At 50.4% G+C, this 24,268-nt stretch overlaps 1 protein-coding gene across 6 annotated transcripts in view; it reads right to left on the reverse strand.

Annotated features, from left to right (window-relative positions):
* Positions 1–24,268, reverse strand: part of TIAM2 (TIAM Rac1 associated GEF 2) — a 246,507-nt gene that overhangs the window by 92,957 nt on the left and 129,282 nt on the right. For all 6 annotated transcript variants that reach the window (XM_070073350.1, XM_070073355.1, XM_070073353.1 and 3 more), the window contains 3 exons: positions 21,213–21,648; positions 13,162–13,334; positions 10,153–10,377 (listed from right to left, as the gene is read on the reverse strand). In XM_070073350.1, the coding sequence (XP_069929451.1) occupies positions 10,153–10,377; positions 13,162–13,334; positions 21,213–21,648 (834 nt within the window). The remainder of the gene's footprint in view (positions 1–10,152; positions 10,378–13,161; positions 13,335–21,212; positions 21,649–24,268) is intronic.

Genomic DNA, 24,268 nt, shown 5'->3' on the forward strand with positions numbered 1-24,268 from the left:
CTTTGGATTCTGACAGAAACATGGGCTCTTCTTAGTCTTGGGCTCATAGCCTTCCGCCGGACACACACCCTTGGCACTCCTGGGTCCCAGCTTGCTGACTGATCTTGCAGATGCTGGGGCGTCACCACCTTCACAATTGTCTATTTCCTATAAGAAGTCTATCTGTCCACCCATGTGTGCACACCGCTTCTCTGCAGATCCCTGACTACTCACAGCCTCCGAAGGAAGCCGTCATCAGCACACTTCCGATGCATGTTTAGAGATAACATCTGCCTTGCTTTGAAGATCATTGTTCTTTACAGTGAGAATCCGGTGAGCTTATGAGGTTGTGGTTGGATAAAGTATAATGAAGTGCTTGATTGTCCTTTTCAAAGTTGTACAGAAGGAGGCCAGCATTGAGCCACAGCCAAGTGAAGCCACCACCTACGAAGCAGGCACTGATGCAAGCTCTGGTTTGAGACCCAGCTGCTCTGCTTCTGATCCAGCTCCCAGCTAACGTAGCTGGGACAGCAGCAGACGGTGGCCCAAGTGCTTGGGCCCAGACAGAGTTCCTGGCTCCTGGCTTTAGCCTGGCTCAGTCCTGGCTATTGCAGCCATTTGGGGGAGTGAACGAGAGGATGGAAGATCTCTGTCTCATTGTCTCCCTCTCTCTAATTCTGCCTTTCAAATAAAGTAAAGAATTTTTTTTTTAAAAAAAAAAGCAAAGTTGTAGAGATGGACTTGGAAGATTGTGCATCAAAACGTATAGTGAATATGTGGATTCAGATGCTTGGGCTTCCCAGAGGCAAGGCAGGAGCAAAGGGCTGGGTGTACAAGCTCCAAACAGAGCCAGTCACATACAAGCAGCCTGTCAAGTATGCAAGGAACTTGCAAAGGAGCTGTGTTCCCCTTGTTTCTCACTGGTGGAGTCTGAGGCCCAGAAGGAAAATGGCATGACCAAGTCAAGTAACAAGCTGGCCCTTCCAGACATGCAAAGACCCAAACTGACACCAACGTGAGCAACTGCGGAGGGCAGGATGCCATCAAGGATCCGCAGTGTAGCAGAGGCCTTCCGGCCCCTACCATGGGCGTGTGCGTGGTCCAGATACCTATCTCAGCCTGCCAACTTTCTCCCCACAAATGCATTCTACAGGTATTCAACTCTAAGGTGCCCTCTTCCTGTTCAACATTTTGCATTTCAATTGCCTCCCAGCCCTGGCATTCAAATTCAGCCCACTTAAACTGAGACTTTTCCCCCTGTTTTCTCTAACTTCCTAAAATACTGACCATTGCCCTTAGATTTATTTTTAAAGATAAACATCAGGACAAGATGTTAAAAACACAACCTGTACATAAATTGAGCTTTCTTTTAACATCCATGAAAAAGACATAAAAAATAACATGGATTTAAAAAAAAAAACACTCTACTAAGATTTTCATCATCTTTTCATTTCATTGTAAAAGGAGAAACTTTTAACAACAAATGACAGGGGAAACTTCCCATCGTTATCACTGACAGAAATTCTTCCTATAGCTAATGTAGCCACAGTCACTAAAGGGGCTCAGAAAGGTTATGATCTCCTGTAGAAAGCAGGAGGGAGGAGGTGACGAAGCCCAATGCTGAAAATAACAAAATGAGTAAGTGACACACAGAAAAGATCACAGGCACATTCCTGCCACACCCAATATTGCTGGGAAAAATATTTTTGACAGTTTAGTCATTTAATCACGGTATTTCAAATGGTCTTAAAAGATAATTATGGGGCCTGCGCTGTGGCATAGCGGGTAAGGCCACCACCTGCAGTTGCCAGCATCCTATGTGGGTGCCACTTTGAGTCCTGGCTGCTCCACTTCCATTCCAGCTCTCTGCTGTGGCCTGGGAAAGCAGCAGAAGATGGCCCAAGTCTTGGGCCCCTGCATCCTCATGGGAGACCCAGAAGAAGCTAATGGTTCCTGGCTTCAGATAGGCACAGCTCCGGCCAGTGTGGCCATCTGGGAAGTGAACCAGCGGATAGAAGACTCTCTCTCTCTCTGCCTCCTTCGCTGTGTACCTGACTTTTGAATAAATAAACCTTTTTTTAAAAAATAGATAATTAGGCTTTTTTTTCTTTTTAGTGGAATATGCTGAAAAATTCCCATTCTATTCTCCAAATACTAAGACCTCTGTCTTCATAGAAGAATCCAACTAGTGACACAGATTACACCAAACCTGACGAGTGGGTAGAACAAGCAGCTAAGGTTTAGAGAATTAGTTTTCTTTGCCTTTGTGATAATTCACATACCTTAAAATGCACTCCATTTTGTTACAAGTATAGTCCCCAATGAATTGAGCTGGAAAACTCAAGTTACAAAAATGAGTGACCATGTGCCGCTCCAGTGTCTTCCAGAGAGATATCCAAGCCTGTGAGTTAGAGGGACTTATGTTCAAACCCCAGCTCTGCCACTTACCAGCTGAGGATAATGGAAAACTCATTTCACCCAAGGGTCTGTTCACTACTCCATGAACGGGGTCCACCTGTTCTATCCATCCAGCCACAAACCCACCCACCCATCCACCCGGACCTCATGGACTTACCCTGAAACCATGTATGATCAAGGCCTGAGAAATGAACAAGGGGGACCGTGGGGATGGAAGCACACAGAGAGGACATGTTAGCTGGAGGGTGGGGAGGGAAGGCCTGAGCGACAGATGCTGAGAGCCCTGGGCAGAATACCTCAGCCGCCTGCAGGGTAGAGGACCATCTCGTAGGACGCACGAGAGAGACACGGATATGTGTGTTCACCAGCTCCAAGTCCCAGCTTCTAAGGAGCTTCCATTTTGCGGAAGGAGAGAACTTAGCAACGTCATGGGAGCAGGGATGCAAACGGACAGCAAGAAACACGCAAGTAGTGAGGAATCGCTGTTGGACTGAGTGGAAGGAGGGTCAAGGGTGGCCCCTTGGAGGAAGCAGCTCCTAACGCCTCATTACAGATGGGAAGGGGTGAGCCAGGAATGGGGGAGGGACAGTCCCTAGCAGCAGGTGGCGTCTTCTCTACCTGAGGACAAAGTCCCGGCGAGGGGTGGAACCACAGAGGCAAGTCTTCCCTGACAACAAATGAGGCTGAACGTCCCGTGTCTGTCGACAACAGCTCTCTGGAACACCCTTGCTCTGAATGCATAGTCTCTGGCCAAAATCAAAGGCCCGGCAGTGCTAGAGAGAGAGCACCCGAGGGCAGAGATGTGTGTGCACCCTTGCCTGCCAGGGTGTGCTCTCCATGACCACTCACCCATTGCTCGCCAGCCCGAAACACTGACGCCACCTCCCTGCAGCCTGCTGAACGGAGCCCGTGTCTTTGCACCTCCAGCATCTCGCTGGGTCTCCCTAGAGCCCTCTCACCAACAGTGTGCTCCCCAGACTGCCTCCCCCAACACACACACACACACACACACACACACACACACACTGTATTTTCCCCAGAGCTTTGTTCCTTTTGCCCAGAGCTCCCAGGTGTCTAAACTCAATCCATCCTCCTTGGTCATTCGAAAACTTGATTCAGTAAACATGGAAAAAACAGAGCCCAGGACCCCTCCACCCCAGCAGCTGAGAACAGCCCCCTCACCCACCCTAGCGTCTCCCCAGCCGCATGAGCTGGGTGAAGCCAGCGGCCTGGCCCCCTGCAGAGTGGCCCACAACAAGGCAGGGTGAGGGAAGCCATCTGGGAGGTTAAAATAATAAACGGAAAGGAAACTAAAGTACTAACTGGACTTAATTTCCCATTCGTCCTCCCCCGGGGACCTTCAAAGGCAATTCCGCACGCAGACTGGCGGCGTGGTCTGGGCTGTGTTGGACATGCTCGAAAGAGAATTGCATCACCCTGCCCCACGAATACACAGAGGCCCGAGGACAAGACCCAGGGCTGGTTCATTTTAAGGGAAGCATGTGATCCTGTTCACAGCAGGAAGCTCAGCGGTCATGACTGCAATGGTCTTTTTATTTGGAAAAGGCACCGTGATGACCTCCTCCACCCAGCTACTTCAAAGAAAACCTGCGCCAGAGATTCGATCGTGCATAACATCAGCTACGCTGTACGCTCTCTAGTACTGGGAGAGTCTGCTATGACTTGGTTTTCGGGCTCTCTTGGGAAAGGGTTACATAGGAAAAAGTATATAGTGGGGCTGAGATTCGTAAATGCTGCATGGATAAAGCAATGCCCTTTGACAGGAGTTTGGAAAGGGTGTTGTAGAGACCACTGCTCCCGTGTGATATCGACAAGACCATACTCCAAATGGTCTTGCCCTGTGGGTCGCTCCACCTGTGGGGCCTCCCATGACGATGCCCAGTAAGGACGATCTCCTAAGAGCAAGGCTAAGCTGGTGCTTGTCCCCAGTGAAGGGCAGCAGGCACAGCAAACGAAATCGCCACACCAGAGCAAGGCCCTGCGGGAAGACATGACCGTGGCGTGACCCACAGCGACCGTGAGGGCCGGAGTGACCCACGGCGACCGCCAACACGGCAAGGACCGTGGTGTGACCCACAGTGACCGCCAACAGGGCGAGGACCGTGGTGTGACCCACAGTGACCGCCAACAGGGCGAGGACCGTGGTGTGACCCACAGCATGTGACCCACCGCCAACACGGCAAGGACTGTGGTGTGACCCACAGCATGTGACCCACCGCCAATATGGTGAGGAGAAGGTCTTCAGGTGGTTCTCCTGGAGATCGACCCAAATTGTTTCCTTATATAAGAGTACTATGAGAAGGGGTGGGGGGTGGAGGGATGGTGGGGTGGAGGGGTGGAGGAGACCGGTGGGTTAGGAAGAAGCAGGAAGGGCTTAGGGCCAGGTGATGGCAGAGGGGAGAATGGATGTGAAAATTAGCAGTGTTCGGATGATGTGCTTAAAATAAGTAACGTAACGATTCTGCCAAAGAATGGATAAAGGGCCCGACGTGGCGGCCACCCTCCTTCTTGACAAGACCTGGGATCTGTGCAAAGCTAAACTCCCCAAAACCCCCCGCCACTCAGAGTACAGCACCAGCTGTGACATCATCAGTCCAGCATTTACAAACCAGAGTCAAGGGAAGAAAATCACTTGGTGAGAAATTAAAAGTCTTTGAAAGTTTGCTTGGCCTTTGTTCGATCATAAAGAAACCCCCCATACAATAAAGGACATGCGCGCACGCACACACAGACACACACACACACACGCTGGGCCCTCTCGGTGTTGCCGAATCACCCTTTCTCTCCGTAGACCTAAACATCTGAGTGCAAGCCGGGCCTCCCTCCTACAGGACTGAAATACGGCTCCCGAGATATCAGATTGGCAGAACTAAAGACGTACTCTTCCACTGCTGTCAGCGTGAGATTTAAAAAAAGATTTGATTTCTTTATTTGAGAGACAGAATTACAGAGAGAGGAGGAGACAGAGAAAGGTCTTTCATCTGCTGGTTCACTCCCCAACAGCTAGAGCTGGGCAGATCCTGGCCAGGAGCCAGAGCTTCTTCCAGGTCTCCCATGTGGGTGCAGGGGCCCAAGCACTTGGGCCATCTCCTACTGCTTTCCCCTACATCAGTAGAGAGCTGGATAGGAAGAGGGGCAGCCGGGACTAGAACCAGCGCCCATATGGGATGCCAGCACTGCAGGCGGAGGCTTAGCCCACTACACCGCAGCTCTGGCCCCCACTAGGAGATTTTTATCAGGGTTCCCTGGAGACTCAAAGGCTCTGCAGTTCACAAGTCACGTTTCTGACAACAGGCCACTGTGGCTGGTGGACGCTGGAAACTGCGCACCTGCGAGGTGGTACAAAGAAAACACTGGGCGTGGCCAGCGCCGCGGCTCAATAGGCTAATCCTCCGCCTTGCGGCGCCGGCACACTGGGTTCTAGTCCCGGTTGGGGCGCCGGATTCTGTCCCGGTTGCCCCTCTTCCAGGCCAGCTCTCTGCTGTGGCCAGGGAGTGCAGTGGAGGATGGCCCAGGTGCTTGGGCCCTGCACCCCATGGGAGACCAGGAGAAGCACCTGGCTCCTGCCATCAGATCAGTGTGGTGCGCTGGCCGCAGCGCGCCAGCCGTGGCGGCCATTGGAGGGTGAACCAACGGCAAAGGAAGACCTTTCTCTCTGTCTCTCTCTCTCACTGTCCATTCTGCCTGTCAAAAAAAAAAAAAGAAAAGAAAAGAAAAAAAAGAAAACACTGGGCATCACTTCTTCCGGTTTTTTGATGTCCAGGCCCATCACCGGGACAGGGCACCACACCCTCCACCCCACACAGATGAAAGCTGCCTCAGGACCACGCTCTTCCCAGCGGTGAGCAGCGTGAGGCTCTGCCAGCATAGCCAGCAGAGGCATAGAGAACACAGGCTGGGCTCTGGGGGCAGCAGCTGTGTTCATGTTAACCCCCAAGTGCCTTTCCAGGCCCTGCATTCTCCTTGGCACCTTCCTTCTCACTTCCTGTTTGAACCGTTTGGAGTTTGGACCTGCTAGCAGGTACACCCACGGTAAACAGCATATCCTGTTTGAGGGACAGATCCATCCAGGGGTGCCACTATCTTTAAAATTCTACATGGACTTCTAGAAAATTACACACTCTGGTATATATTTTGCATCTAAATGGTCACGTCCTTGTTAGTCACTTGGGACCAGGCCCTTGTATCTGTACACTCAAACCAGGGCTGTGTGGTTGATGATCCTTTCTCACTTTAATCTGTCCTTCAAGCCCCTGCCCGGTCACCAGTCTATGGTATTGTGTTAACACCAAGACAAAGACCCTGAAAAAAATCAGACAAGTACTTGTTCACCCTAACTGCCGACTAATAATCACTTCTCCGCCTAACCCCACTATGCCAGTATCCTCAGGAGCCCCGAGTTACCACTCCTGCTCCAAACTGTCCCTCCTCCCGGCCTGGAAACCCTGCATGCTTGCATGCCTCTTCCCAACATTTAAGGCCATTATTCTAAGAAATCTCCGTTTCCCCAGATCACATGCAACCTCAGTCTTCCGATCTCTCATAGCACACGATGAAGACAACAGTTGTCACCTAATGTAGATCATGCTAGATTCTCCAGGGTCACATTCATAAGCCTTGCTCTCTAACTAAAGTATACATTTACATTTTATCATTATTTTTGTTTCTTAAAGCCTGATGCATCTGTTAGGTATGGCAATACCTGCAGATGGGAAACTAAGCAGAAAGGAGAAAGACAAGAAGGACGTGAGAACAGGTGAAGCAAACAGGTAACAAGGGTATGGCCAGAAGCTCCTCCTGCACTGTACATCAGTCAGAAGTACTTGATGAGGGGCAGGAGGGGGGCGGAGACAGGGATGATTTGCCTATCTCGCTACAATCAATGATGCATTCCAAACCCTTGCTTTATCACAAATACAGCATTTGAATGCACACCTTTGCTCACTCTCCTATTTACAGCCAAAAGTTTCTTTCTAGCCATGCTAAGTTTTTCAAATACATATGATGAAAAACAATTCTAAACATTCAGACATAATGGGTGACTCATATCACGTGATTTAAATAAAAAACTGTAGGTAGGGGCTGGCACTATGGCGTAGCAGATAAAGCCACCACTTGCAGCACCAGCATCCCATATGGGAAGTGGTTCGAGTCCCGGCTGCTCCACTTCTGATCCAGCTCTCTGCTATGGCCTGGGAAAGCAGTAGAAGATGGCCCAAGTCTTTGGGCCCCTGCACCCACAAGGGAGACCCAGAGAAATCTCCTGGCTTCAGATCAGCACAACTCCAGCCATCGTGGCCAATTGGGGGTGAACCAGAGGATGGAAGACCTCTCTCTCTCTCTCTGCCTCTCCTTCTCTCTGTGTGTAACTCTGACTTCCAAATAAATAAATAAATAATTTTTAAAAATTGTAGGTAAAACTTCTTTTCAAAATGTTGCTATGATTTTTTAAAAATCTTCTCTCTCTGTAATAATGTGTCAAGAATTAAAAAAAAACCCAATACCCCATTTCCACCCAATTCTTCACTCAGTTTCCCAAATCACTGGACAAGTACATCTGGAGGGAACTGTCGTGGGCACTGTAGTGCACCCTCCTTTCAGGATCATCCTTCCCCACGGCCGCCAGGAGCACCAGTGCTCCCACTCAGGAACTGATCCCCACCGAGGGAAGCTGCGGGGAGCCACTGACGGGAGGGCACGAGGCCTGGCCCCCTTGCTTGACCCCAGCAGCTCCAGGGCTTCCTGGGAGATCACCTGCGTCACAACTCCACGTGGTCCTCCCGGTCCTGCTCTTCACTTCCTTGCTGGTGTTGTTCCCGAGAGCACGAGAGCACGCCCAATAAACTGCGCAGTGCAGCTCTCCAGGCCAGGGATCCGACCTACAGAGGGATGCCAGAGCTCCCACGAACGCTCGCCCAAGCTGGTCAGGTTGTTTGGGCACAGGAGCATGAAAAGTAAAAGTCTGCATCCCTTTCTCCAAAATGCACACAGAATGGGAGCTTCCTACTTACTTAGTACATGAGCGAGAAGCTAGACCCCACAAAGCATTTCCTGGTCGTCCATGATTGGGTTTTTGGAATCCATGGACACTGGAATAGCTGGTATACCAAACAATTCTTTCCAAAGTCACATTTGGCATTAGAGTTCTGTACACCTAATCTCCAAAGTAGTTTTATTGACATGGTTTTTGCTCAGCAAAGAGCAAAGTGTCGCTCCCCCTCTTTGCGGAGGAACGACACAGGACCCTGCGTTGTTCTTTTGTCTGCTCGGCCCTCCCCGGGTTTGCTGCTGGTTCTTCCCGGGTTGGCTACCGTCCCTTACACCTCTGTGGAAGGGCGGTTCCCCCTGGCCACTTTCCCCACTTCCGCAGGGGAGCGGCACACCGCCGGCCGGCTCTCTCGGGGGCTGCACAGGTGTTCCCTCAGATGTTCCCCTTAGATGTTCCTGGTGCATGTTGTCTCTCTCCTCCTTTATAGTCCTCTTCCACCAATCCCAACTCTGCTACCCACACGCCGAGTACACTGCTCTCCTCCAATCAGGAGCAGGTCCTACAGTTTATTGGTTGAACTGGAGGCAGCTGTGTAGAAGCTGTTTCTCCCTTCTCAGCGCCATATTGTGGGAGAGCAGATGCATAGAATAAGTCTTAATTCCAGTAACTTAGTCTAGTCCAAGTTGCTCCCCACACAAAGCATGCAAGAATCAGTGCTGTGGCTTGGACAGGATTAGAGTATGTCCCCAAAGATGATAAGTTGGAAGCTTGGACCTCCGGATGACAATATTAAGAGGTGGTGAACATGGGAGACCCGGAAGAAGCTCCTGGCTCCGGATTGGCATAGCTCTGGCTATTGCAGCCACTTGGGGAGTGAACCAGCAGATGGAAGACCTCTCTCTCTCTCTCTCTGCCTCTCCTTCTCTCTCTGCGTAACTCTTTCAAGTAAATAAATAATCTTAAAAAAAAAAAAAGATAGTGAGACCTTTAAGAGGTGGGGCCTAATCGGAGCTGCTTAGGTGAGAGTGACTCGCTATAAAGGAGCAAGCATGTCCCCTGAATCACTGTCACTGCCCACCACACCTGTGATCGCCCTCACACATCCTCCACCCACATCATGTGGTGTAGCCAGGGTGCCCTCGCCAGAGTCAGCAAAATGCCCTCTGGTCCCTCAGCCCTCCAAATTGTGAGCCACAACGAAATCAGTTCCTGATTAAGCACCCAGCTCAGAAGCACAGTGGATCTCCCGTCCCAAAGGCACAGCCGGGAAGGACTCGAAACGACAAACAGAGGAACTATTCCCCAGCATGTGTGGAAGCCTCGCACAATGTAAGTCTGCATTGCGTTGCTGTGAGAGCGCCATGAGCTGCGGTAGAAACAAGGGCTGGCACTGGGGCATAGCAGGGAAAGATGCTGGCTTCCCATATGGACGTCGGTTCTTGTCCCAGCTGCCCCATTTCCAACCCAACTCCCTGTTGACGGCCTGGGAGAAGCAGCAGAAGATGGCCCACGTGCTTGGTCCCCTGCCACCCACGTGGGCGACCTGGATAAAGCTCCTGGCTTCAGCCTGGTCCAGTGCTGGCTGCTGCAGCCACCTGGAGAGTGAACCAGCAGATGGAAGAGTATCTCTCTCTCTCTCTCTCTCTCTGTCTCTGTGTTGCCCCCTCTCTCTGTAAATCTTTCAAAATAAATAATACATGAATCTTTTCTTAACAAAAAGAAAATACAGGGTAAACAAACAGTACCTGGTTCTCAATGGCCTTCCTGTTCTTTGGGTCTCTCACCACGGACAGCTGCAGCTCCGCCATCTTCCGCATCTTGCTGTCCATGTCGATCTTCTGCAGCAGGCTTTTGGTCTGGCTCTTGAGGAGTCGCACTGTGTCTTCTTTCCCGTGCTTCTTTGCAAAAAGGGATGCACAAGCAGAATGGATGGCAGTGACCCAGTTCTCCAGATCTGTCTGGCTGGTGGCCTAAACACAGAGCAGGGAGAAGGAGCATGTGAAATTGTTCTTACCTCAAACGTGCGCTCTGAAGCAGCAGGCTGGGTTTTGAGATGTGAAACCCAAGAAGCACCTGAGCTTCCAGAAAACAGCGGAATCTCAAAACCCTGCAACCACTCCACACAGACTCAGGGCTCTCAGGAAACATCAAGCAAGAGCACGAGGAATCATGGGGCCCTGAAGATAACAGGGAGGAAAAGTAGAAGGATGAGAGCAGCCAAGAACAAGGGCAGGGACAAGAAAACCGGGCTGAATCCAGCTGCTCATCTGCAGACTTTTAACAGAATGAGAAAATACTGGGACTACATTTGAAAGCTGGTTGTAAATTACATCTACACTAATGATCTCAATTATGAAAAATACCAATAAAAGAATATTGGAGGAGTATACAGTACCATTAAAGTAATTGTCTTTGAAATATTGAGTACATGGGATGGTTTTTCTTTCTGTCTTCAGTACGGACAGGCACAGATGATCATACAATATATTTTCATGAAAGAAAAATGTTTTAGGGGTTGGGTGCTGTAGCACGGTGGGTAAGCCAGCACTTGGGAGCCCACATCCCATATCAGAGTGCCTGGAACCAAGTCCCACCTCTGCTTGAGATCTAGCTTCCTGCTACTGCACCTGGGAGGCGGCAGATGATGCGCCAAGTATGGGTAACCGTCACCCACATGGAAGACCTGGATGGAGTTATTGGTTCCCGCCTTTGGCTCAGCCCAGCCCAGGCTGTTGTGGCCATTTGGGAAGTGAGCCAAACAGAAGAAATCTCTCTCTCTGTCTCTCCTCCTGTCTCTGTAACTCTGCCTTTCAAATAAATAAAAAATAAATCTTTAAAAAAATTGTTCATTTCATACTTGCCCCTCAGAAGTTCACACAGATCTAATCTAAGATGTTTTTCTTCCCTGCAACCCGGATTAACACCAACTCATTATTTTCTTTGAATATCATGCACATTCTTAGCCTGTCTATTAAGAGAAGGAAAACCAGGGCAGGCGCTGTAGCGCAGCAGGATAAGCTGAGGTCTATGACGCCAGCATTCCAAATGGGTGCAAGTTCATGCCCTGGCTGCTCCACTTCTGATCCAGCTCCCCGCTAATGCACCTGGGAAAGCAGCAGCAGATGGCCCTGGTCCCATCCACATGGGAGACCCGGATGAAGCTGCTGGCTCCTAGCTTCGACCTGGTCCAGTTCCAGCCATGGCAGCCATTTGGGAAGTGAACCAGCTGATGGAAGACCTCTCTATCTCTCCCTGCCTCCTGTAACTCTGCCTTTCAAATAATAAATAAATAAATCTTTTAAAAAGAGAGTGCGAGAGAAAGAAGGAAAATCAGACCTCAGCATCTAACTCCTGGACGTGGAGTCTGTCTGGGACAGCAGGAGGCTGAACAAACGTTTACCTGGAGCTGGTCCCGGGAAAGCCTGTTGCAGACAGCACGGCAGAGAATTCTAGAATCACAAAGTCAGCCTGGAGAACATCTGTTCTGCAGGGCTGCTGAGGACATTCGAGACCACTTGATCAGAGATCCAAACCCAGGACACATGAGGCTGTCCATGACCCTTTCGGCCAGATGCAGCCAACTATCAAGGTTACCGGCGAGGCACTGGGCTTGGATTAGGGGTCATCTAAGAAGCTCGCTTTACTTCCACCTCCTTTGAGTTCATTTGAAATAGAATTCTGTAGCATTTAGCATAGACGGATTATATTATTTACCCTTGCAGCAATCCTGTAAACCGTCGGATCCCACTGAAGGGTCGAAGCATGGAGAAACTCAGTTATGTGCGCCATGATGCCTGTATTCAGCAACAGCGCCAGAATTCAAAGCCACTGAGACACCAGGACTCATCACTCAGCACCACAGGTGCCGAAACTTTCCATTTGCTACAAAGTTGCTTAAAATTCCTAGGAGCAGGCTGGCGCCGCGGCTCACTAGGCTAATCCTCCACCTAGCGGTGCCGGCACACCGGGTTCTAGTCCTGGTTGGGGCGCCAGATTCTGTCCCGGTTGCCCCTCTTCCAGGCCAGCTCTCTGCTGTGGCCAGGGAGTGCAGTGGAGGATGGCCCAAGTGCTTGGGCCCTGCACCCCATGGGAGACCAGGAGAAGCACCTGGCTCCTGGCTTCGGATCAGCGTGGTGCGCCGGCCACAGCGGCCATTGGAGGGTGAACCAACAGCAAAAGGAAGACCTTTCTCTCTGTCTCTCTCTCACTGTCCACTCTGCCTGTCAAAAAAAAAAAAAAAAAATTCCTAGCAGCAGATACCCTGAATTTTAACACCCCAAGAGCAGCTCACTGGGGAGACGTCGCAGCACACGTATCGGGGTTTTCCTGAAAAGCCTCTTCCTGTCTTCCGTGCGGTCCTCGGGAGGAGCCTCAGCCCCTCCTGCCCAGACTGTCCGGGCTTCACTGAAAAAGCTCCCAGCCCAGCAGCCTCTCGGACACTGCACTCACCTGACCCACCCCAGCACAGAAAGTAAATGTTTTCTCTTTGTCTTCTGAAGAGCAGCTGAGGGGCCACGGTTTGGCACTCTGTGGGCCTCTGAGAGATGCCTGCTGTATGCACCACCGGGTCTGTGATGACCCCACTGCACTTGGCAGATGGACAAGGCCAAGGTCTCTGGCTTATGCCCAAATCCAAAGCCCAGCTGCTTACTCTTTGTCGTTTCTAAGTTTTCCTTTGAACTCTGCTCCTTCTCATCCCGACAGTACACAAGTCAGCAGCCCAGCCCTCCACGGACCAGGTGCCGGGGCCATACCTGGAAAAGGTAGACGTCCCCAAAGGAGTTGCTGAGGCAGAACACGTTTTCCTTCTTGGGGTGCTCCGGCACAGACTGCACTATGCTGTCTTCCGCAAGCAGCGCGCACCGCGGGGCGCTGGTCTGATCCGCCGAGTTCTTGCCGTAGGTCTCATAAAACAGCAGCGTGCAGCCTGCGGAAGAGCAGCCAAAGAATGTGAGAAGGTAACTGACACACGCCGAGGAACCCCCGACCCACACGAGACAATCACTGAACCCAAACACAGAGCAGGCAGAGGCTGGCATCCGAAGCAGGCCGGGTTGTATTAACAAGAACTCAAGCGAAAAGCAGATATTTTCGTGGACTAATATCAGTAACTACGAGGCCAAGCACGTGTTGTTTAGCTCGTGGAAGGATCCTGCTCTCTTCCTCCCCGCCGCAGCCTGAGGCAGGGGCAGGGTTATTTACTCCACTCCAGCAGGGAGAATCCTGGGTGGGAGCCACTGCACAGGCCCCACAGGTGGACCACGGAGGAGCAGGGACGTGAACCCAGGCCTCCGGCCCCACTGCGCTCATCCTTAAGCACAGCACTGCTTTCCCTGGGGACTGTAAAGGCGGGCGCTGCAGAAATTCCCGTAGTCATCAGCCACACCCGCAGTCTGCAGTAAGCAGACAAGCACACCCAGGGACGGCCCTCTACGGGCAAGCCCTCAGCTGGTCCTCCAGCGCTGTGTACAGCAACTTCACTTTATCCCGCACTGATGGAAACATTACCACAATCCTGCTAACTGAGACTAAGGGAGCAAAATGACGCTAAATATGACGGCACTTTTAATACTACTCAGGACCCAATTTTCTCCTAATAAGGACACAGGTAGGATACAGTCTGCTTTCATAATTACATAGGAATGCCTCATAATTATAATTTTTCAAAGCAAATCAATGCTTCGAAAATGCTCAAATGTCTGTTCTCTTGTTTATCTTCACTAACCCTTCAAACCTTTATCCAATAAACATTTTTGAACACTTCTCATTTGCCAACTAAATATGAATGACATGGTCACCAACTGTACGTTCTGAAAATATCTTTCTTATAAAGATTTTATTAATTTGAAAGTAGAGAGAAAGAGAGAGAGAGAAAGAGAAGAAAGAGAGAGAGAGAGAGGAGGAAGAGAGAGAGAGATTATCCATTTGCTGATTCACTCCCCAAAAAGCTTCAAAAGCCAGGGCAGGGCCAGGCAAAAGCCAGGAACATAGAACTCTGATAAGAGTCTTGCTTATGGGTGGCAGGGACCCAAGTATTTGACCTTTATCTGCTGCCTCCTAGGGCACATAGGCAGAGAGCTGGATTGGAAGAGAAGCCAGGACTCAAATTGGTGCTGCAATATTGGATGTGGGCAGCAAAAGCAGCGGTTTAACCCCCTGCACCACGATTCCCTCCCTTTAGTTACCTTTCATAATTACAATAGGGAAGCACCAGCCTTATGGAGGAATGCAGTATTTTATCCATAGAGTTACATGCACTCATTCCTAAAGTCTAAGTGTTTTAAAAACTGAGTCACTTTTGCGGTTTCATTACTTCCTTTAACTGCAAGCCTGACTATGAACAAGTCAGTCCATGTAATGGGCCCCGGTGCAGCCTAGAAACCAGCAGGGAAAGATGTCAGCCCCACTCATCCATTCTCCCTGCAAGGAGCCCTTTATGATCTCAGGAAGCACCCAGCAATCTTCCCTCCCCACGAATAAAACTCCCCTGAACCAAGAGGCTGAGAGAACTCAAACAGACAGAGAAAGCAGCAAGAGGTTTCTGGCCAGCGCTGCTTCTGGCAGGTCTGAGTCTGTCTGCTCCTCCAGCCCAGGATGCAATCAGGAACCGTAAGCCCAACACAACCTGGGGCCCGAGGACCAGGGCAAAGGTGACAGGGCCATGCCAGCCACACCCGAGTCCACATTCTTTCCAATGGGTCCATGTTTGCATCCTGGTTTCCCTAACACTGTGCTCCCAATGGCCATGGTGTGAATCATTTCATCTAGAGGAAATGAGTATGAGCCTTGGGCAGATGCCAAGATGTTGCCAAACCTAACATCCCATACACAGCAGAAGGCGCAAGGTGAGAATGAAAGCCACACAAGGGCATTTCATGTTAGAGCCAGGCCAGGGTGTAAAGTTCCATGCAGAACTGCGTGGCCCTCAGATTTAAAGAAGAGGAAATCAACCCTAATTATTGCATCCAGTTTAACTTTTAAAGAAACTCTGGGGGCCGGTGCTGAGGTGCAGTGGGTTAAAGTCTGGCCTGCAGTGCTGACATCCCATATGGGCGCCAGTTCGAGTCCCAGCTGCTCCACTTCCGATCCAGCTCTCAGCTATGGCCTGGGGAAGCAGTAGAAGACGGCCCAAGTCCTTGGGTCCCTGCACCCACATGGGAGACCAGGAAAAAGCTCCTGGCTCCTGGCTTCAGATCAGCTCAACTCTGGCTGTTGCGGTCATTTGGGGAGTGAACCAGTGGATGGAAGACCTCTCTCTCTCTCTGTAACTGTTTCAAATAAAAATAAAAAAAAAATGTTTAAAAAAAAAAAAAAGTGGCCGGCACCGTGGCTCACTAGGCTAATCCTCCACCTTGCGGCACCGGCACACTGGGTTCTAGTCCCGGTCGGGGCGCCGGATTCTTTCCCGGTTGCCCCTTTCCAGGCCAGCTCTCTGCTGTGGCCTGGGAGTGCAGTGGAGGATGGCCCAAGTGCTTGGGCCCTGCACCCCATGGGAGACCAGGAGAAGCACCTGGCTCCTGCCATCGGATCAGCGTGGTGCGCTGGCCGCAGCGCGCCAGCCGCGGCAGCCATTGGAGGGTGAACCAACGGCAAAAGGAAGACCTTTCTCTCTGTCTCTCTCTCTCACTGTCCACTCTGCCTGTCAAAAAATAAATAAAAAAAAATTAAAAAAAAAAAAAAAGAAACTCTGCATCTCAAAGGGGGCATGGGGGCTGATGCAAAGGGGCTGACGGGTACCCACAAAGTCCCCTGCTACCCACACCAGAGCTAGAGCCATCAGCCCCATTTTCCTCTGGCCATTGTTGTCAGCCCGGAAGGATCACAGGGAATGTTCTTGCCACAGCAGCAGAGAGAGAAGGATAGTAACAGCAAGGGAAGCCAAGAGCCAAAGGGGTCCCATCAGCGGCAGACTCACCAGGAAAGCGACTAACACTGGACCCCTTCAGCCCCATCTCTGCTGCCTCCCTCTGGGTCCACACTTCCCCTCCACTCCCCGCTCTGGCCCACATGCAGGAAGAGTTATCAACTCCAAGGTCTTCTGACGCTATGTGCCGCCCCTGACACTGTGAGGTCAATCTGGGGGTTACATTGAGGGTTATCTTTAGTGGCATTACCAACTGTTCAGCCCAGGAAGTCCCCTGGGAACTGCACGAAAGTCCCCTCCCTGGAAAAAAGACACGGGGGGTGGGGGGAGGGGCAGAATGGCTCTTGGGGGAAAACACCCTGCATCCTCCAACCCGTAAAAGACACCAGCGCCCTTCACCCACCTACAGACTCTATGCAGGCAGGTAACCAGAGGGTTAGCTGAGAACTGCTCACCCCAGCAAACGCCTTCCAACTCACTGACATCCGTATTTTGAGGATAATTTTAGAATTTGGCTTAACTCATTATGTGTGGGTATGCACACACAAAGATACACATACATTAACCAAGATTAAACAAGTAGGCTTCAACATTATAATTTGGGACTTAAGCCAAGAAAGTGGCACTCAATATACTGAATTCCCAGAGGAAGGAGGTATAGAAAGCCCCGTGGAAAAGGTTATGCTGGGAAAAATAAAACATCTTTATCACGCACCGCACCTCGGCTGTAGGAAACAGAGGAATGTGTGTTTGGTAACACAAAGCAGGCTTCAGCCTGGCTCTTGACGTGTTTTTCAAGCAAGCAGCAAGAGAGCACGGCACAGACAGGACACAGGCCCGCAACGGTGAGGGAAGCTCAGGCCCATCTCCGCCCCTGAAGTCGGCAGCCAGGAGTTCTAGGCTCCCCTCCAGCCATCAGCTCTCACGGCTCCTAAAGGCTACCTGGTCCCCAAGGAGCCTCCAACACGGAGGCTGCATGACTGTTGTCAGTGGTGGGCAAGTCGGGAAGCTGGTGCCTTCCCACTCGCCCACAGCTCCAGCTTCGGTAGAATCCGCCTGCCCTGTATCTGCGAGTCCCATCCTAACCCGGACAGATCCACAATAAATCCGGTGTCTCTTGTACATTCTCAGCCCCGGTCTTATCAGCACTCCCGGATCCTCAACAACCTCCAGGCGGTGGCTCCACGTCTCCGGGTTGCCTTCGCCCTCCTTTCCGGGTGGGATGTGGTCACACACATCACAGAGGCAGCCCGCACTACTGTGGGGGAGTACAAGGCGGGGGCAGGAGAGGGGCCCGAAGCCACAGACAGGGGAGAACTCTCCAAAGCATCAGCTTTACATTAAAGAAAAAAATAATGCATGACACACGGGGAGTAAAGTGCACCCATTCGGGACATCAGGCAGGGAGACGGCAGCCCCAGAGGATTCACAAACAATTCCAGCTGCTCTGCCCCAGGACGCACGCTCACTCTCCTCTCCAGGTAGGGAGATTTTAGGCAGGGCCTTTCTGAGAATCATTTCCCACCCACAAGTGGGGAACACCGGGCTCTAGCAGACGCCAGGGCAGCCCGAATGATGCAGTGCAGATCCCAGCTTCTCTTGTAAATTACACGTACTTTGAGTTCAGCCACATCACTTTGCGAACTCACACTGATTGGCTTGCAAACCAAACCCCAAATCACTCTCAATTACAGCACGCGGCAGCTGCATCGCCCCCTCCGTAGGCAGTGATTTGACTTTTAAGCCCTAACGCATCACTTTTCTTACCCCCTCCAAATTTTTAACTTGCTAGATTCAACCTGTGATTCCAACCTATGACTGCCAATCTCCGCAGCCAGCCCTGCGAAAACCTGTCTCTCCAGCCCCAGATCACCACAAGAACCCAAATCCAGGGGGCCAGCACCATAGCTCACTTGGTTAATCCTCCGCCTACAGCGCCAGCATCCCATGTGGGTGCCGGTTCTAATCCTGGCTGCTCCTCTTCCAGCCCAGCTCTCTGCTGTGGCCCGGGAAGGCAGTGGAAGATGGCCCAGGTCCTTGGGCCAAAAAAAACTAAGAACAAAAGAAAAAAAAAAGAAAAGAAAAAAGAATCCAAATCCAGAGGAGGAAAAGAGGCCTGTAGGGAATCTGTGTTATAGCGTAGCAGGTTAAGCCACTGCACACGCCACTGGCATCCCCTGAGAGCCCCAGTTCTGAGTCCGGGCTGCTCCACTTCTGACCCAGCTCCCTGCTAATGGGCCTGGGAAAGCAGCAAGTGATGGTTCAAGCGCTCAGGCTCCTGCCACCAGCAGGGGAGACCCGATGGGATTCCTGGTTTGCAGGGTCACATTCCTGACCAGAGTCACAGGTGGGCGGTGCAGGTGATGCCGGGACTGCGGACCTATCTCCCTGCTCCCTATGAATCAACCCACACTGCACTGATTCAGAGCTTCTTGCTTCTTCCAGGATACTCAGACTTCTTCTAATCTATACATTCCCCACGAGCAAGGCAATTTTTATGTAGCAATGCTTATAAGAAACTTTTGCTATCTTTAACAAAATGAAGGCTTATTTCTATTTCCATTACATTAAAAAGAGAGGTCCACGCTGTGGTGCAGCAGGTAAAGCCTCTGCCTGCAGTGCCAGCATCCCATATGGGTGCCAGTTCGAGTCCCGGCCATTCCCCTTCTGATCCAGCTCTCTGCTATGGCCTGGGAAAGCAGTAGAAGATGGCCCAAGTCCTTGGGCCCCTGCACCCACATGGGAGACCCAGAAGAAGCTCCTGGTTTTGTATCAGCCCAGCTCTGCCCTCTGAAACCATTTAGGGAGTGAACCAGCAGATGCAAGACCTCTCTCTCTCTCACTGTAACTCTGCCTCTCAAATAATAAATAAATCAAAAAAAGAAGAAAGCTGGGCTTGTTGGTGCAGATTTTCTTGGTTCATAACAGTGGGATGACACAAACCAGTCACCAAATGGGCGGCTCCGCTGCACTCTGTGGAGTTCTTTTTTTTTTTTTTTATTTTGACAGGCAGAGTGGACAGTGAGAGAGAGAGAGAGAGAGAAAGGTCTTCCTTTTGCCGTTGGTTCACCCTCCAATGGCCGCCGCGGCCGGCGCGCTGCGGCCGGCGCACCGCGCTGATCCGATGGCAGGAGCCAGGAGCCAGGTGCTTTTCCTGGTCTCCCATGGGGTGCAGGGCCCAAGCACTTGGGCCATCCTCCACTGCACTCCCTGGCCACAGCAGAGAGCTGGCCTGGAAGAGGGGCAACCGGGACAGAATCCAGCGCCCCGACCGGGACTAGAACCCGGTGTGCCGGCGCCGCTAGGCGGAGGATTAGCCTAGTGAGCTGCGGCGCCGGCCTGTGGAGTTCTGAGCATGCACAGAATGTGAAATGCAAAGTCCGCACTGTGTACGACCAAACCGCCTTTGGGCACTTATCTGGGGTTGTTTCTCCCAGATGCAGGGAAAGTGCCAAAGATTAGTATAGGAATACCTACAACGTAGCAAGCAGTAACTGTTAGATTGCATCATTTATTACACTGAATAATATAAATGAATAGTAATCCAACCAGATTTTGCAGGTTTGGCAAAGTACTTGCAGTAAAGCAAGCCTTAAGATTCTGTGTAGGGGTGACCCAATGGGTTAAGCCACTGCTTGCGGTGCTAGGATGTTAAGATCCCATACCAGAGCACCAGTTCAAGTCCCCACTCTCTACTTCTGATCTGGCTCGCTGCTAATCTGCCTGGAAAGGCAGAAGATGATGGCCCAAAAATCTGGGTGCCTGCCACCCATGTGGAAGCCCCCAAGGGAGCTCTTGCCTCCTAGCTTTGGCTTGGCTCAGTCCTGGATGTTGCAGGAATTTGGGGAGTAAACCAGAAAATGGAAGGTGTCTCTCTGTGTCTCCCTCTCTGTCACTCTGCCTTTCAAATAAATAAATCCTTTTTAAAAGACCAAGATTCTGGATGGGGCAGATGTCTGACTCGGCAACACCCACATCCCACAGCAGAGTGCCTGGGTTTCGGTTTTTTGGCTAATGCACAGCAGGTGATGGCTCAAGCGCTTGGGTCCCTGCCAAGTCATAGGAAACCCAAACTGAGTTCCTGGTTCCTGGTTTTGGCCCAAGGCCAACCCCAGCTGTTTGAAATGTTTAGAGAATGAACCAATAGATGGAAGATCTCACTTTTGCTCTGCCTCTCAAATAATACAGTTTTTTAAAAATAATTTTTTTAAAAAGCAGATTAAGTATGATTTAAAGATATAAGATTCTGCATCAAATTGTTATGGGTAAGGAGATAGAGATCAGAGGAAAAAGTCAGAAGAAATACGTCACCACATCTCTCCCAGGGGTTTCCTCTAAAACTCCTCCTATAACCAGCAACCCCAAATTGGTACTGCAGCAAAGCCTGCACCCAGAACCAGTGCCTGAAAAAAATATTCAAAGTGGCTGCTGTGTCCCCCTGAAGACCTGCAGCCTATCATAATATCACCAGACTAAAAAGACCATGGCTGACACCCCAACTCCCACTGTGCACCGAGGTCCTAACACTTCTGAGACTTCCTAAAAATGCCAGAAAGTGGGCAGTCACCAAACTCCTGCAAATCGCCTCCCTTCTCTGGAAAACTCCACCCAAAGCACCACCCCTTATACGTCCAGATCACATAAAAGGCTGACCCTGAACCTCATGGGGTGCAGCTCACTCTGGAACATGCTGCGTCCCCTCTGAGTGTTTATTTTTGCTTGCCTAATACACCTTATTCCTCTGCTAACCTTACATCTCATCTTCAAGTTCTTCTGTGCACTGGAGACGGAACCTGGACCCTTAAGGCAGCCTCCCAACAAAACCCCTTCCCATTCATGTAAATCAGTGCTGGGCTTGCTGGCATTTTCTGAGAGGGAGAAGAGCAAGAGCAGACAGCCGACAACGGCCAGGAGCCCTGAGCGAGCTGATAATGCACTTACCCTTAAGGGTTACCCAGTACTGTTTCCACTTCCGGCGAGCCACCAGCTCCAGCTTCCTTTCCTTCTGCAGAGTGACGAGAGGCTTGAAGAAGAGCCACCCGGCTTTGCGGATCACGCCCTGCTCCTTCTCAAAGAGCAAGTCCAGCTGCTCCAGCGAGCTCAGCGACTCGCTGCTGGACTCGGCCGTCTCTGTAGACGTCTCCACGTTTTCCGTGTTGGCCCTGCTCATTTCCAGTTCCCGCATGAAGTTCTCGTAGATGTTCTGCCGGAGGGGATCGCTGCCGACCGCGTGCGTGGACTCGCTCCTCTGAGACAGGACCTGAGCCGAGCCCCCTGACCACAGCAAGGCCGACGCCTGGAAGGGCCACTGCGCGTCTGCATTCAGTCCCTCCGAGCGGCTGTCAAAGCAGTCACTGCCCTCCTTGGACCTCGGCTCCTGCAAGCAACGCAACCCAACACCTGTCAGACAGAGGCTACGGACATCTGGAGTCTGCCTCCCTCAACACAGCACAGATGTAAAACTGGTGGTTGTAACACCCTCATCCCATATGGGAGTGCCTGCGTTTGAACCCTGGCTTCTGCTCCCAATTCCAGCTTTTTGCTAGGTGATGGTGATGGCTCAAGTAGTTGGGTTCCTGCCACCCACATGGGAGATCCAGACTGAGGTCCCAGTTCCTGACTTCAATCAAGTGGCCCGGCCCAACCCTGGCTGCTGTGGGGAGAGAACCGGTGGATGGATTGACAGACGGATACATAGATAATCTTTCCAATAAATGAGTATTTCTTAAAAATATAAATAATCTTTCAAGTAAATGTGCATTTTTTAAAAAATATAAAGAATCTTTCAAATGTTTTTTAAAATGTCACCAGCTGCCCTAAATCTAGCCTAGATGCAGCATCAAGAAGTTAACCGATAATTGTCTATTGAAGACACATGGAAAACCCAGGCCCAGCTCCTGGCAAGCCCCTAGCTCTGGACAGGTGGACTTTGGAATGCCTAGCACCTGACTCTCCTGGCTCACATAGCAAAAACCACACACCCAGGGTTCCTTAGCCATGGAGGATGCTGGGGGTAACAGCAGATTTTTTTTTCACAGTATTTTTAAAATTTAATTTGGGAATTTCTTTCATGAGTAGAATATACTCATTCATTCATACCCTTCTGTTTGAGTAGCTACTTCATTTCATTCTCTGGGGATATCAAAAACCCGATCCTGGGGCCGGTGCCATGGCTCACTTGGTTAATCCTCTGCCTGTGGCACCGGCATCCCATATGAGTGCCGGTTCAAGTCCCGGCTGCTCCTCTGCCAGTCCAGCTCTCTGCTGTGGGCTGGGAAAGCAGTAGAAGATGGCCCAAGTGCTTGGGTCCCTGCACTTGCATGGGAGACCAGAAAGAAGCACCTGGCTCCTGGCTTCAGATTGGCACAGCTCCGACCGTTGCAGCCATCTTGGGAGTGAACCAATAGAAGGAAGGCCTTTCTCTCCGTCTCTCCCTCTCACTGTCTGTAACTCTACCTCGCAAATAAATAAATAAATAAAAATAAATAAATAAACGTCATGATCCTTAACTTTAAATTTTCACCCAGCATAAAATTAAACATATGCAGGTATAAGTAAATTCATTCTTTTCATGATGACTGTTGCTTCCTGTTAGGACTGGACACAGTGAACACTGAGCTGACCATACAGACCTGAAAACATAAATATGTTTCTTCAAAGTCTAATCATCATAAAAACAAAAACAGGCTGTTTTGGTGTAAAACAGCAACGACTAAATTTTTTAGTGGAGAGTTTAACTTCTGGCTTGAAAGGCATGGACATTTCAGATGACAGTAACTCTGCAGAAAGGGGCGACACACACTCAAGTCCACTCAGCTCCTAGTGAGCTTTCAGCTCTATTTCTTTATGCGCTAAAATAAAAATGAGGGGTGGGCACGTGGGCCAGTGGTTAAGAGCACACTTGGGACCACCAGCATGCCACAGAGGAGGGCTTGGGTTCAATTCCCAGTTCCTGATTCCAGCTTCCTGCTAATATGCACCCTGAGAGGCAGCAGGGATGGTCCATGTACTTGGGTCCCTGTTACCCACGTAGCAGACCAGGAGGAAGTCCCTGGCTCTGGATTTCAGCCTGGCCCAGCCCTGGCCACAGTAGCATGTGGAGAATAAACCAGCAGGTGGAAAATCTCTCTCTCCTCTCTGCCCTTCAGTGAATAACACTTTTCTAATGAGGAATACCTGGCCCAAAGATAATCGACTAAAGGCCTCATTTTGAACATTCCACGGTGTGGACAAGTTCTCTTCTCAGAAATTTCATCCAGAAATCAAGCTGCAATCGCACGCTGTTTGTCTTTGCAGGAAAACCATCCTGTGACTGAACAGACTTCCAAATACCCAGGAGCTATCGGCCACTGAACCCCAAACAGAGCTATTACTAATGAAAACAGTATCTTTCCCTCTCCCTGGAGGCAGATTTATTTATACACGTTAAGGGGAACACAGCAAATAAACAGCTGCTGTGAGTCACCTGGCCAGGAAACTTCAACGCTTGGAGTTTTTTTTTAAGTATCACTTTGCCACTCTTCAAAAAAAGCTCAGAAGTGAAGAGTACTTGGCATTTGGCTAGTATTACCTTTATCTCAGCTCTGACTCACTGCAATTGGCCCTGATAACTTGAAGAAGCCGTAATGGCTGCTTTAAAACAAGCAAAAACCCTGCCAGAGACAGGCACAACCAGGCCGACACCCAGCATGACCTGGAAACGCTCCCGGTATCTTTCCCATCAGACAACCTTCGAGTTACAATGCGAACTTTCGAATGATCCGCTGTAGCAGAGCAAGAATTTCGTTCCTTGAAAAATAGTAATATACTGCATTTCTTTTTTTGGTTTTTTATTTATTTACTTTTTATTTTTTTTGCATTTTAGCACTTATAACTGATTCTTATACATGGGCATGACTTTGCCCAGTCTCTAGCACACTTCTAAGGATTTCATATAAAATCCAAGTGGCAGTGGCTAACTTCAGGCTAATAAAAGCCTTTTTTTTTTTTTTAATAAA

Source organism: Oryctolagus cuniculus, chromosome 5 (genome assembly GCF_964237555.1).
Source record: "Oryctolagus cuniculus chromosome 5, mOryCun1.1, whole genome shotgun sequence".
Lineage (NCBI taxonomy): Eukaryota > Metazoa > Chordata > Mammalia > Lagomorpha > Leporidae > Oryctolagus > Oryctolagus cuniculus.